Genomic DNA, 15,538 nt, shown 5'->3' with positions numbered 1-15,538 from the left:
TTTTGCAACATTTAGATACACTTTGTATGAATGCAACTAAATTCAAATGAAATTAATTTCGAACTTTAAAACACCGAAAGTGCAACTCCTCGATATTGTTTCCGTTATTCTAAAGTGCCATGACATGATCTTTTTGACAACATAAATGTTCTTTATATAATACAAGGAATTGGTCGATGAGAGGAAAGTGAAGTATCTTAGAAGCATTCTAGTTATTTTTTGGCATCACCTTCTTCTTCTTCATCATCCGATTTAGCGAAGATGGTCTCAGGCTGGGTCTGAGAATAAGCAGGAGCAATAAACTTTGGATCTTTAACAGCAACATCTGCGTATTTCAATATCGCTTCTCTTGGATCTTCCTCCATCCATGTCTCTTTTATCATCCCACCTTGCTGCAAACACACAAAGCACAAAAGAGTTTCAATGTATTGCAATCACTAATCAGAATACACGAACAAGATACCCGAAGAGTCTTTACCTTGAGAAGATACTGAGTTAATAAGCTGCTACCAGTGGTCCCAACTCTTCCACCATGACCAGGACCGCTCATGGGAAGCTCAGGCTTATGGGCTCTAAGAGGATCCTTTAATGTTTTCTCCCTTTGTCGTTTACGGCTTGGTGCGTCTCTGAACAAGGGTAGTGCATGGGGATTGTGTATTATTGGTTCTGGTTGGTAATCGTCTACAGATTTCTTCCTTGGTGCACGTGCAACGCACACACATGCACCTCTCTCGCTCTGAGTTGGGTCGTACAGAATGTGAGTTCCTCCTTGGCTTTTGTCTCCAGATGTTGCAAATATCTACAGACAATATAAACCCTCTCTTAATGTGAAGTCGAAAAAACAGATTTCAGAGGAACGGAACACACTGTTTGTCGATGTTTACCTGATTCAACCTCGGGTGCCAAGCGCATTGCACCACGCTGCAAGTTGGAGATATTCCGACTTTTTGAACAATCTCGAGTTTAGTCCGGTCGTAAAAGCAGAGCAAGCCTCCTGTTGTACTGTCCTTCTCAACGGATGTTCCAGTCAGGATAAGTTGTTCATCCGGACTAAAGGCAACGTTGGTTTGAGGATAATTGTTAGGGAGACCGTCAAAAGCCTTAAGGGCTTCTTTCATTTGCCGCAAGTCCCACACCTGATTCAAGAAATAGTTAAGTTGATATAGCTAGCTGCTCAGAGGAAACTGGTCAGAAAATATGGTTTAAGGTTTACCTTTAGAGAACCATCAAAACTTCTTGACAGGAGAATTCTCCCATCGCTAGAGAACTTAACAGAGGTGATATCATCAGTGTGGGCTTTCCCAACATATATGTCTGGTCGGCTTCCCCATCCGGGCTTGAGACTCCAAATCTGGATCAATAAACAACCAAAGCTATAAGACCACTCACCTAGAGAAATAACTAGTTTGCTAAACTAGAGAAAAAACCACATGCTTTCTTTGGCAAAAATGTAATCAAGAAACAGAGGAAAGGCCATTTACCTGAATAGATCCATCTCCTATGCCACCAGCGATACGCTTTCCTTCACGATCCCAAGCACAAGTCGTAACTGGAATCCTCCCCGGTCTAGCAAGCTTGGGCTTAATAACCTGTCCAAGTAATTATGTTGATAGTAAGCTATAATCAAACCAATAGATTCATTGATAAACGTGACAGGGGATACACATACCTGCGTTTGGCCTAGGAAGTTATTAACATCCCAAATACGTAAAGACCCGTCTTCAGAAGAAGTCAGAACGGTTTCCTTATTCTTGGGATGCCATTCTCCGTAAGTCAACCCGCAAATGTGGCCCTTAGTGTTCTTGAGATCACGGATGTACATATCCCCTTTCATGAACTCACCAAGGCTAAGTCCATCACGATCATAAATCTGAAAATTCAAACGAAAATGTGAGCAATCCACAGACGACAAGACATGAAGAAGATAAACCTTTATTCATAAAGAACAACACACACCTTAGCTTGGGCAGAGCCAGTGACGCATAGAAACTGACCAGAAGTGGGACTCCAGCTCAAGCTGCGAACTTGGTGACCTTCAGAAGGTTCAATCTGCCTAAAGGACAGAAGTCTCGAATTCATGCCTTGGAAATCGTACATGCGAACAGTGTAGTCATAGCTACCAGAGAGAACCCTAGCTCCCGCGTTATCAACCGCCAGACTTGATACTATCTGTTCGTTCCAAAGAAACATTCAAAACAAATCCGTAGAAAACATTCAAAAGTAGTATGATTTGTTTAGTATTATTATACCTTAGTATGTCCCTTGAGCTGAATCTCATTGCTCAATGGTATCTTGTACCGATTCTCCTCCTCGTCGTCATCAACATCGTCCTCATCTTCATCGGAATCTACATGAGGCGGGGGCGGTGGAGGAGGACCGATCATATCGTCCTCATCATCAGATCCCTTTGGTGGCGGTGGAGGCGGTGGTCCCACCATAACTCCGTCATCATCCTCCTCCTCTTTCTCTTGAGAGGGAGGCGGCGGCGGTGGTGGTGGTCCTAAGGATACATCATCGTCGGGAGGAGGAGCTGGATTAGATTTAGGGTTACGTTTGGGAGCGCGAACAGATTGGAGCCAGGATTTAGAAGAGGAAGACAGAGACGGGAATCCGGAATCGGACGACGAAACTCCGGCGTCAGTGCGGCGAGTAGCGCTGTGGATGGCTTCGGTAGGTTTCGGCGGAACATTGGAAGACTTGCCGAAAGAGAGAGGGAAGTGAGCTCGCATTGCTTCCAATTCATCGTCTTCCATTGCGATTGCTAATCTAATCTCGGTGACCTAAGCCTAAGCCGCCGTGGAAATTCCCGTTGCTTTGCTTTGTTTCCGCGACGGTTACGCATAAAGATATAAACATTACCCAACCTCAAAAATAAAGGCCTTTATAATATCCACTTCGGCCCATTTCACTATGCAGCCCCAAATGCTGTCCTTTTCTTGTATTCCAACTCTTCACTATCTATGTTCTCTTTTTTTTTTCTTTGGAACACTCACTATCTATGTTCTCATTTTATGCAATTATGTTATAGGCAATGTTAAACCGACCCGGTACGGATGATTTATCGGGTCACTGGGTCATTGGATCGACTGCGGAGTAAGTTAATAAAAGAATTAGTTTTATTATATAATAATATAGTAAGTATGAAAATAAAAATATAGAAACTAAAGTTAATCTTTTTAATCTTTTTAAAACATAAAATAACAGTTTGAATATGTATATATTTATGTTAAAAACATTTGGAAAATGCTTAACTTTATTTTTTGTATTTTATTTTCATTTGATATACAAAATATCAAAAAACATTATAGACTATTTAAAAAAATTGTGACTAGTTAAGAGTTATGACATCTAGAAAAGTCAAGAATAAAATTCATAAATATTTATGTTTAATGTGAATAATAAATTAAACTTTAAATCCAAATTAAACCAAAAGTAAAACATCATTGTAATAAATTGTTAATAGCAAAAATAAACTAACACCAAATCACATCAACTAATTTTGGTTCTCTCTACCATAGTTCACTTCATTTTCTTCCGGTCATCAAAATCTAAAATCACAAATAAAATAGTGTAATTGGTATTATATGTGATTAAAAATCAGAAAGTTTGATCTAAATTTTAAAACTTATCAACAAAACAATATACACAGGACTTAGAACACATAAAACCTAGTACTACAGGTTTATAATAAACAAAATAATCAAAAAGAAGAAAAAAAAGAAGAAAAAAATATACAAAATCACTATAGATCAGCAGAGGAAGAGGAAGAACATAATCTAAAAACATAATTAAAAACTTTTTTAAAAAATATAAAAGTTAATTATTGGTCCAACCAGTGGTTCAACTAGTACTGGGTTTTGGATTTTGGTGGGTTTTTTGCGGGTTTTTACGGGTTTTTAAATTTTGGTTTACCGGTTCAACCGCGGGTCCGGATCGGGTTTCAAAACACTGGTTATAGGATATGAGGTAGTGTTTATATTTATAATCAATTATAAATAGGATCAACAAAAAATGGAGATGAGGTAATATCTAAAGCAATTCTCTCAGATAGGTTTTTTTAAAGTCTTTGTCACAAAAATAGTTCCAAAAGTAAATAAAAAATTCAGCATACTTTTTTTATTTTAAAAATTTTAAATTTATTTTTTACTTTTAAAATTTTGAAATTTTATCCCAAAAACTTCATATCTTAACTCTAAACCATAAATATATATAAGTTAATCCTAAGATATAAGTGCATATTTAAAAACGTTGAAAGAAAAAGAGATTGATGCTACTTGCTATAGAAGGAATGTCGGCTGTTTGCGTTATTTGCTCCATACCCAACAAGACCTAGCTTACAGCGTTGGGGTATTGAGTAGATATATGCAAACACCTAGGGCGTCACACGGAGTGGAAATGAAGCAGTGTTTATGGTACTTACTGGGAACTACATTATATGGAATCACGTTTGCTCATACAGGGTCCAAACCGAACTTAATAGGATACAGCGACATCAGTCATAACATTGATCCAGATGATGTAAGAAGTACCACATGGCACATATTTTACGTTAGTAAAAGTCCTATCACTTGGTGTTCATAGAAGCAAGAAATAATCGCGTAATCTTCGTGTGAGGCAGAGTTAATGGCCGGGACTGAAGCAGCTAGACAAGCCATTTGGTTGCAAGACATGCTCGGCGGCAATACGAGTGAACAAGTGGTTATTAGAACTAATAACCTATGTAGCACGGAAGCTTCATCGGACGTGCGTTTCACGCTTCGGAATCAGAATCGGAATCGGAATCTCGCGGAAGCTTACGGAATCTCGTTTCCAAAACGCTTCTAAAATATTCTCTTAGAAGACACGTTGGAAGCTTACGATTCCGTTTTGGAATCACGCTTCCATTTTTTTCTAAAACCCAATATCATAAATAAATAAAAAAATATAAAATCATAGTTTTTAATTTATATAAAATTATAGTTTTATTTATATAAAATTCAAATTTAATAGTAATAAAATAGAGAGAACAGAAATGTACAAGTATTTAAACTAATACTATATGTTATCTTTACGCATTGAAGTTTTTATTAAAGGTATAGCATATATTGAAATATATTGTGTTAATTATTTATGAAGTATTCAAAATAATTAGTTTGAAAATTTCTTTTAAACTTAATTTATGTGAATTTCCATAGTTTTAGTATGAAATCATTTCAAAATTATTATAAATGAATAAATATTTTATTTTAAATTTATATCATATAGTTTTTAATCTTAAATTTATAAAAGTTTTTTACTATATATATAAATATATATATATATATATATATAGATATACGCTTCCAATACGTACCCGCTTCCTAATTTGTTTAAAAAATTCGCTTCCGCGCTTCCATACGTTTCCGCTTCCACGTACCCGCTTCCGTTTCCATGTAACATAGCTAATAACCAATCAGCGATTTCTTTAACTAGAAATCCAGTATTTCATGCACACTCGATTTCACTTCATAAGAGAGTGTGTAGAGAAAGAGCTAATTGAAGTGGAACATATATACAAACATGAACAAAAGGCTGACATCTTAACAAATGCACTAAGGAGAATCAAGTTCAAGGAGATGAGAGAGCTCATAGGAGTTCAGGATGTGTTGACAAATGACTTCAAACTAAAAGGGGAAAATGTTGGATTAAGCTTGAAGATTACTTGAGCTACAAGTCATATCCTAATCCTACCGAGTAATAGAAATAGGGTAGCTAATATGTTTAGGAGTTTTACCTAGATGATGCATTACCTATTAGGATTAGAAACAAATAGTCTATGTATAAGAAGATAACAATATGTGGTATAACTGAAGAGTTGTGAGAGATTAAGAGAGCTTAAGTTTTGAATTAGGTTCTTAAGTATTAATAAAGAGAGTTATTCTTTATACTTAATCTTGCTTGATTCTTAAGTTCAAGTTCTTTAGAGCCTCATACTTCCTATCCGTAGCAGTTAGCAGTCACCGTTAAACACCGGTTGCGAACTTGTCGATCAATCATTTTGGTCAAAGAACCTGCAACCATGGGCGTGTTGTTGCACATGACCTCTATCGTTTCTCTCCCTCCATTGAGTGAAGTCTGATCAGAAAAGTATAACGTAACAGAAATCTGGACTTCTTATCATGATTTGTGTCCATTATCAGCTGGATAAGATCTCCCCAAGCCGAGGTAAATTGGGAACCAAGAAGGTCCTTCGGTAAGAGAGACCAGACTTCTGCAGAGAACACACAATCGAAGAAAATATGATCTCGAATTTCACTCTCTTGTTGACAGAAGGTACATAACCGGCTTTTTCTACTATTCCAAGTGACCATACGGTCGCCTATAGTTAATCTGTTACGAAGAGCCACATATGTGCAAAAAGCATATTTCAGCTTTGTATACTGAAACCAAATTCCAGAATGCCATTGCATTGTCCGGTACTCACATGGAACAAGGTTCATATGTTTAGGTTCATATGTTTTTGTACTTAAATGTGACCGGTATGTGTCCTTTTGTTTCTGTAAGGAAGGAGACACCAACCGTGTCAACCATATTAGACATTTGGCTTTCCAAAGTTGCCTCGATCATGTAGTAGATTTTGACAGGGTCAGTTCTTTTGCGCCTAGTTTCAGCAGACACCACTGAAGTTGTAGCTCAGATACCCCATCTCTATACAGCCCCTTGCTTTTTACCAAATCAAAGAGGCATCCCATATATATCTGTCCAATATCAAACCAAAAGGAGGTTGATATACCATCTTTTACATTTACATCCATCCGGTGGAAAGCTGTGGCTTTATCTCTATATTCAACAACTTGGGCCAAAAGTTCCCATGATAAATCCTGAATATTTTACCTTTGGAGATGACTGCTGTAATGGAAATCATAATATAGTACATCCTAAAATGAGACTCTCCTAAAATCATTTCTCCTTACACGTTTTTGTTCCGCCATAAATATAGTGGTCAGGACAGCATATCGTTTGATGTTCACAGACCACATGTGGCGATGCGATGACCACTGGGTGTGGGCTATGTTGACAGAAAATTATTTGGAGGATATTGACCACTAGGTCTGGACCATCCAATTTTACTGTTACAAAATCAGAGATGTTTAAAGTACTAGCAAAAATTTGCCGACAAAAAAGATTTTTTTGGGATTTGCCATATTATTTTATTGAGCACGAGTTCCCAAGCGCCCAGGTTAACAGTTCGACAATTGATCGAGGAATTATTTTTGGAACTCTTTAAGTTCATCAACCAATAGAAATTCGTTATTCTATATTATGTATTTTTTTAAAAAAAATTGTAATAAACAAAAATAGTAGTTAATAACAAAACAAATTTTTTAAAAAAAAATTGACCGTCAACAAAATACTAAACACTAACCCTTAAACCTTTGAATAAACCCTAAACCCTTAGAAAATCCTAAATCCTTGGATAAATCATAAACCTTAAACCCTAAACTCTAAACACTAAACCCTTGGATAAACCATAAACTATAAGATTTAGAATTTATCCAAGGGTTTAGAGTTTAGTTTTTTAAATTTAGGGTTTAGAGTTTATGATTTAGGGTATAGGTTTAGTGTTTTGCTGAAATAATATATGGAATAATATATGGAATAATATTGTATTTTTCTTATATTTTAATATTTAATCATGTATTTCTATTTATAATTTTATATATTTAATTTAAGATTTTATTAATTAATATTACTTTAATATTTTTAAATTTTATATATGTACAAGATTTATAAAAGCTTTATGTATTCATATTAATTATAACAAATATAAGGATCATAGTGCAAAATACAAAGAATTCTGAAATTAAGTTTGAAGTTTTCCTTTTGGAGAAAAATAGAAACTTCAAATTTAGAGTTTTGCAAACTTTAAAATAGAATGTCCTTTTCGAGATGGTCTAAATAAGATGAGAAAATTGCCAATAGAGAACAAAAAAATAAGGGTGTTGTCCCTTTGGTATAAATTCCTTTTTGTCCAATTTTTTTTTTACCCTTTGTATTTCTGAAAACTAATGAAAAAATACTTTTGTGAATCAAAAAAAATATTAAAAACATAAACAATTAATAAAACACCTATATACACAAGCTGGTATTTTTTATTTTTTCAAAAAGTTAATAAATAAAAATTTGAAAATACGTTCTACTAAAGGTAGAATATGCCTTCTACGGAAAATAGTATAGTAGAAAGCGATTTCTAAAATAAACACGTTCATCTACTATTTTTAGAACGTACATTCTACTATTTACTAATTTTCTAAAAAAGTGGAATGCGCATTCTACTAATTTTAAAGCTATCTACTTTTCGTCCGGAAGCATCTTCTAGTTTTATTAAGTATTCTAAATTTCGCGGAATGTATTTTCTGAAATGTACTATTCCGTCTACTAAAAGTAGAAAGCGTGTTCTAGATTTTTGTCAATCTTCTAAACTTTTAGAATGCGCCTTCTACGGATAAGATTATCTGATTTTTGCGAAAATTAATGAAAATTTCAGTTAAGGAAATATTCTAAAAATCTCCTAAAAATATTCTAACTTCCTAAAACGTGTTATTTTCGATTTTACTTGTCAAAAGTTTTTAAAAAATGATTCTCTCTTGTCTTCTTCATTAATCAATGGTTTTCCATAGTTTTCTTTTGATTTTTTTTCACAAATTCTTGTTCTCTATGATACATATCTATACAACATGTGGTGTTTTGAAATTATTTGCAATTTTTTGAAAATTTTATTTTTGTTTTTATAAAGTTTACAAATTTTATTTTTATTAAAAGTTTTATTAAAAACATTTTTAAAAGTTCTATTTTTATTAAAAAGTTAGATAAAATTAAAAAGGTTATAACCGTTTTAAACTTTTTATAAAAATAAAACTTTGTAAAATGTTTTTTATAAAGTTAGTTTAAATTTTTTATGAAATTTGTTTTGTAAAGTTTTATTTTTATTTTTATAAAGTTTAATTTTTTATTTAATTAAAGTTTTATTAAATACGTTTAAATTTTTTTTTAAAAAAATAAAAATTTGTAAAATGTTTTTTAATAAGTTTATTTAATGTTTTTTATTAAAAAAATTTGTAAATTATTTTTATTTTTACAAAGTCTATTTTTATTAAAAAAACTAAACTTTTTATTTTATTTTCCCTTTTTAAAACGTTTTAAATTAAATTTCTAAAAAATTCTTTTAGTTTAATGTGTTTAATAAAAACTTTAAACAAACTTTATAAAATTTGTAAACTTTATAAAAATAAAATTAAAACTTTACAAAAAGTTATTAATAAAAAGTTTAAACAAACTTTAGAAAAATACATTTGAAATTTCTTTATTTTTATTAAAAATTTTGATAAAATTAAAAAGTTTACAAATATTTTAAACTTTTTATAAAAAAGAAAACTTTGTAAACTGTTTTTATTAGGTTGATTTAACATTTTTTGTTAAAAAAATTGTAAATTATTTTTATTTTTATTTTATTAAGTTTTACAAAGTTTATTTTTATTAAAAAAATTAAAAGTTTTTATTTTTATTTTGCCTTTTTAAACGTTTTTAATTATTACTTGTTTTAAATTATATTAGCTTAATGTGTTTAATTAGATTAATCAAATGTTAGTTTTGGGATTATGAAAGAAATTATACTAAAAGGACAACTAAATGATGGTTTTATACCATAGGGACAACCATGCTGAATTTTTGTTCCGTTTTGGCAATTTTCCCAAATAAGAATCCACGCTAATACCAAACCCTTTTAGCAAACAAAAATCAGCACAATCTGTTACCGGAACTTACCGTTGACGCTCTTATTATTCCCGGTTCTAGGACCTGGAATACACAAGGCATTCGGACTTTGGTGGACCCACTGGATGCGAAGATTATCGAGAGTATACCACTTAGTAGAAATAGCATGGAAGATAAGGATGGTTGGCATTTTACTAACAATGGAAAATATACGGTAAAATCAGTATATGAATTGGAAAGGGTCTACCCAGACAAGGAGAAACAACCAGATTTCTATGACCCGACAGTAGATGCTTTGAAAGCTTTTTGTTGGAAGCTACGGTGTCCACCGAAAATGAAACATTTCCTCTGGCAGATTATTTCGGGATGTATGGCGGTTAAGAAGAATTTAAAAGCACGAGGGATGAAAGGGGAAATTGTTTGTGATAGATGTGGGAATGTAGAGGAATCTCTAAACCATGTATTTTTTGAATGCTCTCCAGCACGGCAAGTATGAGCTTTATCAAAGATACCAACAAATCCGGATATCTTTCCTTCGGGATCGTTGTTTGCTAATATAGATCATTTATTCTGGCGAGTTCTACCGAAGATGGATGATCACCATTTTGCATGGATACTATGGTATATTTGGAAAGCAAGAAACAATAAGGTGTTTAGTAATCTGGATATCGATGTCAGGGAAACATTAAAGTTAGCTGAAACGGAGTCTACTATGTGGGCTGCGGCTCAGGAATTGGATCTAAGACATACTATAACACCCCAGGTGCATCAAACTGTCACAATCCCAGGGAGATGGTGCTTTATCGATGGATCGTGGAAGGACAAAGATTTTTTCTCAGGACAAGGTTGGTATAGTACTTTGGAAGGATTTGAGGGACTAATGGGAGCGCGAAATGTGCGGACAAGTATGTCCCCCCTCCACTCGGAGGTAGAGGCTTTAATTTGGGCAATTGAGTGTATGAAAAATCTACGACAGTTTCAAGTTACGTTTGCAACGGATTGTTCTCAATTGGTGAAGATGGTTTCGGAACCAGAAGAGTGGCCAGCATTCGCAAGTTATCTGGAGGATATTAAGAGTCTACAAAACAGTTTCCAGAGTTCATAGCTCATTCATGTACCACGAACGGAGAATTCAAAGGCGGATCGTTTAGTACGCAGTGCCAGGCAGCAATCGTCTTTCGTCGTTCACATGGATGCAGAATTTCCAGTTTGGTTCGCAGAGTCTATATGAGTCTGTTTGTTTGATGACAAAAAAAAAAGGAGCTAGTGAGACATAAAAACACGAATTCAAAGCAATGTTGTTCTTAAAAATTCGTAATCCTATTTCGAATGACTGAATGAGTTGAAAAACGAAATGTGCTTCCAATTCATGTCAAGAAAATATTCCGTTTCAGCTGTAATTCTCTTCAAGTTTCGAAGTGATTCAAAACCTCTAATCTTATTCAAAATGTACATAAATCTATAATAACTCATAAAGAGTTGAAACATACGTAAAAGACTTTAAAATCAAACTTATATCATGGTTGAAATCCCATTAAAGTTATGATATATCAAAGTATGGAACAATTAAGTTAGATTAAAGGTTTAATATGTTATTAAAATTATTTTTATCGTTTGAAGTGTTACGTTTCGAATCTGTAATTTCAAATGTTAACTTCAATCAATTTGATGGGTTTATTTTTTCGTCAACAATCAATTTGACGGTTTAATATGCAATTTTCCGATTTTAGTGTTTAATCAACTTTTTCTTCAACAAAATATGGTTATTTTGTTAATTATATAATATGTGTTAATTAAGGGTAATTTTTGGGTTGACCCATTAGTATGAATCTCTAGGTTCATTAATCAATAAGAATTCGTTTTTTTTTCATATTCGGTATCTTTTAAAAAAAAGTAAACAAAATATTGTTAAGTTTTATACTATTTTAAAAATAAATAAAAAATTAAAAAAATAATAGAGTTGCAAAAAAAGATATTTAAAAAATACCATCAGCAAAACACTAAACCTTAAACCCTAAACTCTTGGTAAACCCCAAACCTTTAGAAAAATCCTAAATTATTAGATTTTTTAAAAATTATTTTTAACACAATCATCAAAACACTAAACTCTAAATACTAAACTCTAAACTCTTGGGTAAACTCTAAACTCTTAGATAAATTATAAACCCTCAGATTTATGATTTAGGGTTTAGAGTTTAGTGTTTTATCGACGGTAGTAAAATTATTATTTTTTTAAAAAATGTTTTTGTTTGCAACTACTATTATTTTTGTTTACTTTTATCTTTTGATTTAAAAAATATAATATACCTTGACAATATTTTGTTTTTTTTTTAAAGATAGTGAATATGAAATAAAAAAATATTATTGGTTGGTGAACCTACATGCTTATCCTAGGAGGTGAACCCAAAAATTTCTCGTTAATTAATACACCATATATCTATCATGTTAATCATATTTGTAATTTAGTTAGTGATACATTAAAATTATCCGAATGTGTTGCTATATTATGTTGGGATTGTGAAAGCTCATGTCCAACTATTTATGTTCCGATTAGTACGATATTGTCATTTTGGGTTTTAGAGGTAAAACCCGCATGGATTTACTTTTGGTCTCATTTCCAAAAGGTCTCGTAATAATTAGAGTTGGATTCTATTTATATATTAGATATTCTTTTATCTAACTTGCGATATAGGACTTAGATTGATATATCTCATTCTTCCCCTCAAACTAAAGAGCACATTCATCTCGTGTCATTTCCTCCAGCGAATTGAGAATGTTTTCTTTTTCACAACATCACGATTCTATGATCTTCTAATCAGTTTCTGCCACATACCTCTTCTTCCACCTTGAAAGGCCACATTCCTATTCAAATGGTATTTTTGTCTTCTTGCAAATCTTTGTCAAACCGCTATGATACCAATTGTTGGGATTGTGAATGTCCATGTCCAACTCTTTATTTTCTTATTAGTACGATATTGTCCAATTTGGGTTTTAGAGGCAAAGCTCGAATAGATTTACTTTTGGATTTCTATGCCTCGTACTAATTATAATTATATATTTTTAATATATTAGATACTCTTTTATCTAATTTCCGATGTGTGACTTAAATTGATACATTTCATATTAACCATATCGGTGTATAGCTGATGTAGTTAAACTATTCAAAACTAAGTTTTCTCAAAGTTTTGAAATATATTTTTATTAAAATATTATTATTTTTTAGATGTTTTGGAAAGGCTTTTGAGATCAAATATTTTTTTTGAACTACAAGATGAATATCTTTATCTATACTATTATTTACGAAGTGATTTCCGCAACGGAGCTCTCATGTTAAAAGTTAGAAGTTAATATCGATTGTACCCTTAATGAATAAAACTAGATTTTGACCCACGCTTCAAAAGCGCAGGTTTTTTGGATTATATAAATAATTGATATGAATTAGTATTTTGGAATTGTACAATATTATGTTACAAATTATGTATGATATGAAAACAGAGAATTTGTTAAAATATATAATTTATGAATTACCTTATTTGAAATTTTGTATGTTCATATTTATGTAACACATTATTAGATATGATACAGTATAACCTCTATAAATTAATAATCTATAAATTAATATCTCTATAAATTAATATAATTTCATAGTCCCAAATTGATTTTTTGATTCAATTAGTATCTCGATAAATTAATAATCTCTATAAATTAATAAAAAATTATAGGTTTGGTGTAGTACCAACATTATTAATTTATAGAGGTTTCACTGTAATTTTATGGAGATCAAAGAAATTCAACTGAAATTAACCGGGAAATATAAGTTTTGTTTGGGTTTGGGTCTAGGGAAAATTACATATATATTGGATATTTTTTTGGACCCACGGGTCTCTGTTCGGGTTTGGATCCTGCCTAAGACCCAGTCATATTTAGTGTACTTGCGGGATGTAGACCATGATCCGAATGCACAGTTTTTTGTATTATAGATAAAGTTTGATATGAATTAGTATTTTGGGATTGTTGTACATTACTATGTTACAAAATCGTATTATATCGATGAAGAGAATCCGTTTAAAATTATATATGAATTTGTATTTTGAGATTGTTGTACAATATTATGTTACAAAGTTTGATATGAATTAGTATTTTGAGTTTTCATTTATACTGTAAAGTTTCAGGTAAAATTTCAGATTTTTTTAAATAATATTTCCGGGTATTCAGCTAAAAGTTTAAGTACTTTCGGTTTCTCAGGAAGTATTTAAGATCTTTTTCGGGTACTTGAATATATTTTGGGTATTTGTTGGATTTTCAAATATTTTTCAAGTTTTAGATAAATTTTCTGGTTTTCGGTTAGTTCTAATCTTTTTCAGAACTTAAAATTTGAACCGACATAGACCTGCTACATATTTAAATATTATATGTATTTTACATGTATTTGAATTATGATTCCAAGCCGATCTGAACATGAAAGGAACCTACCTAAACCCAAATCAAAAATAAAATCAAAAAACTATTTGGGTTCAAATGTTTAGGACCCAAAGAACCAGAATAGAAATGAACCGATCCAAATACCCGAATACCCAAACCTATTCTCATTATATTTTGTATATTTTATAAGAATTATATATTTTTAAATTTATATGGTTTAAGATTTACTTGGTAGATTTTTTTAACTAATTCAATAGAATATATTTGTAAGATTTGTAATAGTTTTAATCTTTCTTAATATTTTTTATTGTAATAACATTTTATAAAAATAAGTTGATAATACATATTATTTTTTAACATATGATTTGCAAAAATGTTTTTATCAAATTTGATTTTGTAAATAATTGAAATTATATAATGTAAGATGTCATGATATAATATATTTATTGATATTATTAGTAGATCTACAGAATATAAAATGTTACTTTAGCTTAAATATGATTGTGATCTTAATGATATTAATATCCCACACACACCATAATGATTGCAATCCCACGATATTAGGGGGTTTTCTTTAATTATGGTAACACAAAAGGATATATAGGTGGTTAGAGTTATTAGTTGTGTATAATTAAAATAACTAATTGTAGGACCAGAAAAAAATTAAGTCTAATGAAAGGGTGCAACAACTTTGTATAAGTAGATTTTTTAAGAATGCTTCTCTTTTAATAGTATAGATATATAAATTATCCATAAAATAAAAATAAATTTTATTTTTATTGACTAAATAAGTTAAAATTAGTAATAGTAACAAGAATTATCCAAAATATTAAAATATATTTTAAAATAAAAAGATACTTCATATATATATTTGGTTGATCTGAAATATTTTTAATATAAAAATTAAAAAAATGAATTTTAATTTTCTTGATTAAATAAGTTAATATTAGTAATAATAATAGGAATTATTCAAAATCTAAAAATATATTTTAAAATAAAAAGATACTTCATATATATATTTGGTTGTTATCTGAAATATTTTAATATATAATTAAAAAATTGAATTGAAAATTATTTGATTAGATAAGTGATTAGAATTAATAGTTTTTACAATTACACTCTCACGTTAAAAGTTAGAGTACTTAATATTGTTCATACTTTTAATGAATAAATATATAAATTACCCAAAAAATAAAAAAATGAATTTTGCTGGTCTAACAAAATATTTCTTTACCGGACCTAAGAGTGGAATCTCTTATCAACTCGGATTCGCGTACATGGAACTCCTCGGTAATTCGGGACTTTATTGACCCACAGGATGCGAGAATTATTGAAAGTATACCATTGGATAGAACTCACACAATGGATAAAAACGGATGGCATT

General features: G+C 31.3%; 1 protein-coding gene across 1 annotated transcript; it reads right to left on the bottom strand.

Annotated features, from left to right (window-relative positions):
• Positions 1 to 31: 31 nt before the first annotated feature.
• LOC108812190 (uncharacterized) lies at positions 32 to 2,847 on the bottom strand. Its single transcript, XM_018584378.2, has 8 exons — positions 2,250 to 2,847; positions 1,957 to 2,169; positions 1,670 to 1,870; positions 1,482 to 1,589; positions 1,214 to 1,351; positions 885 to 1,136; positions 479 to 799; positions 32 to 392 (listed from the first exon to the last, which is right to left on the bottom strand). The coding sequence occupies exons 1-8, from the start codon at positions 2,751 to 2,753 to the stop codon at positions 213 to 215; spliced, it is 1,917 nt and encodes a 638-aa protein (XP_018439880.1). The 5' UTR covers positions 2,754 to 2,847; the 3' UTR covers positions 32 to 212.
• Positions 2,848 to 15,538: the final 12,691 nt, after the last annotated feature.

Source organism: Raphanus sativus, chromosome 6, assembly GCF_000801105.2.
Source record: "Raphanus sativus cultivar WK10039 chromosome 6, ASM80110v3, whole genome shotgun sequence".
Classification (NCBI taxonomy): domain Eukaryota; kingdom Viridiplantae; phylum Streptophyta; class Magnoliopsida; order Brassicales; family Brassicaceae; genus Raphanus; species Raphanus sativus.
This window is presented reverse-complemented; position numbering and strand designations above follow the sequence as displayed.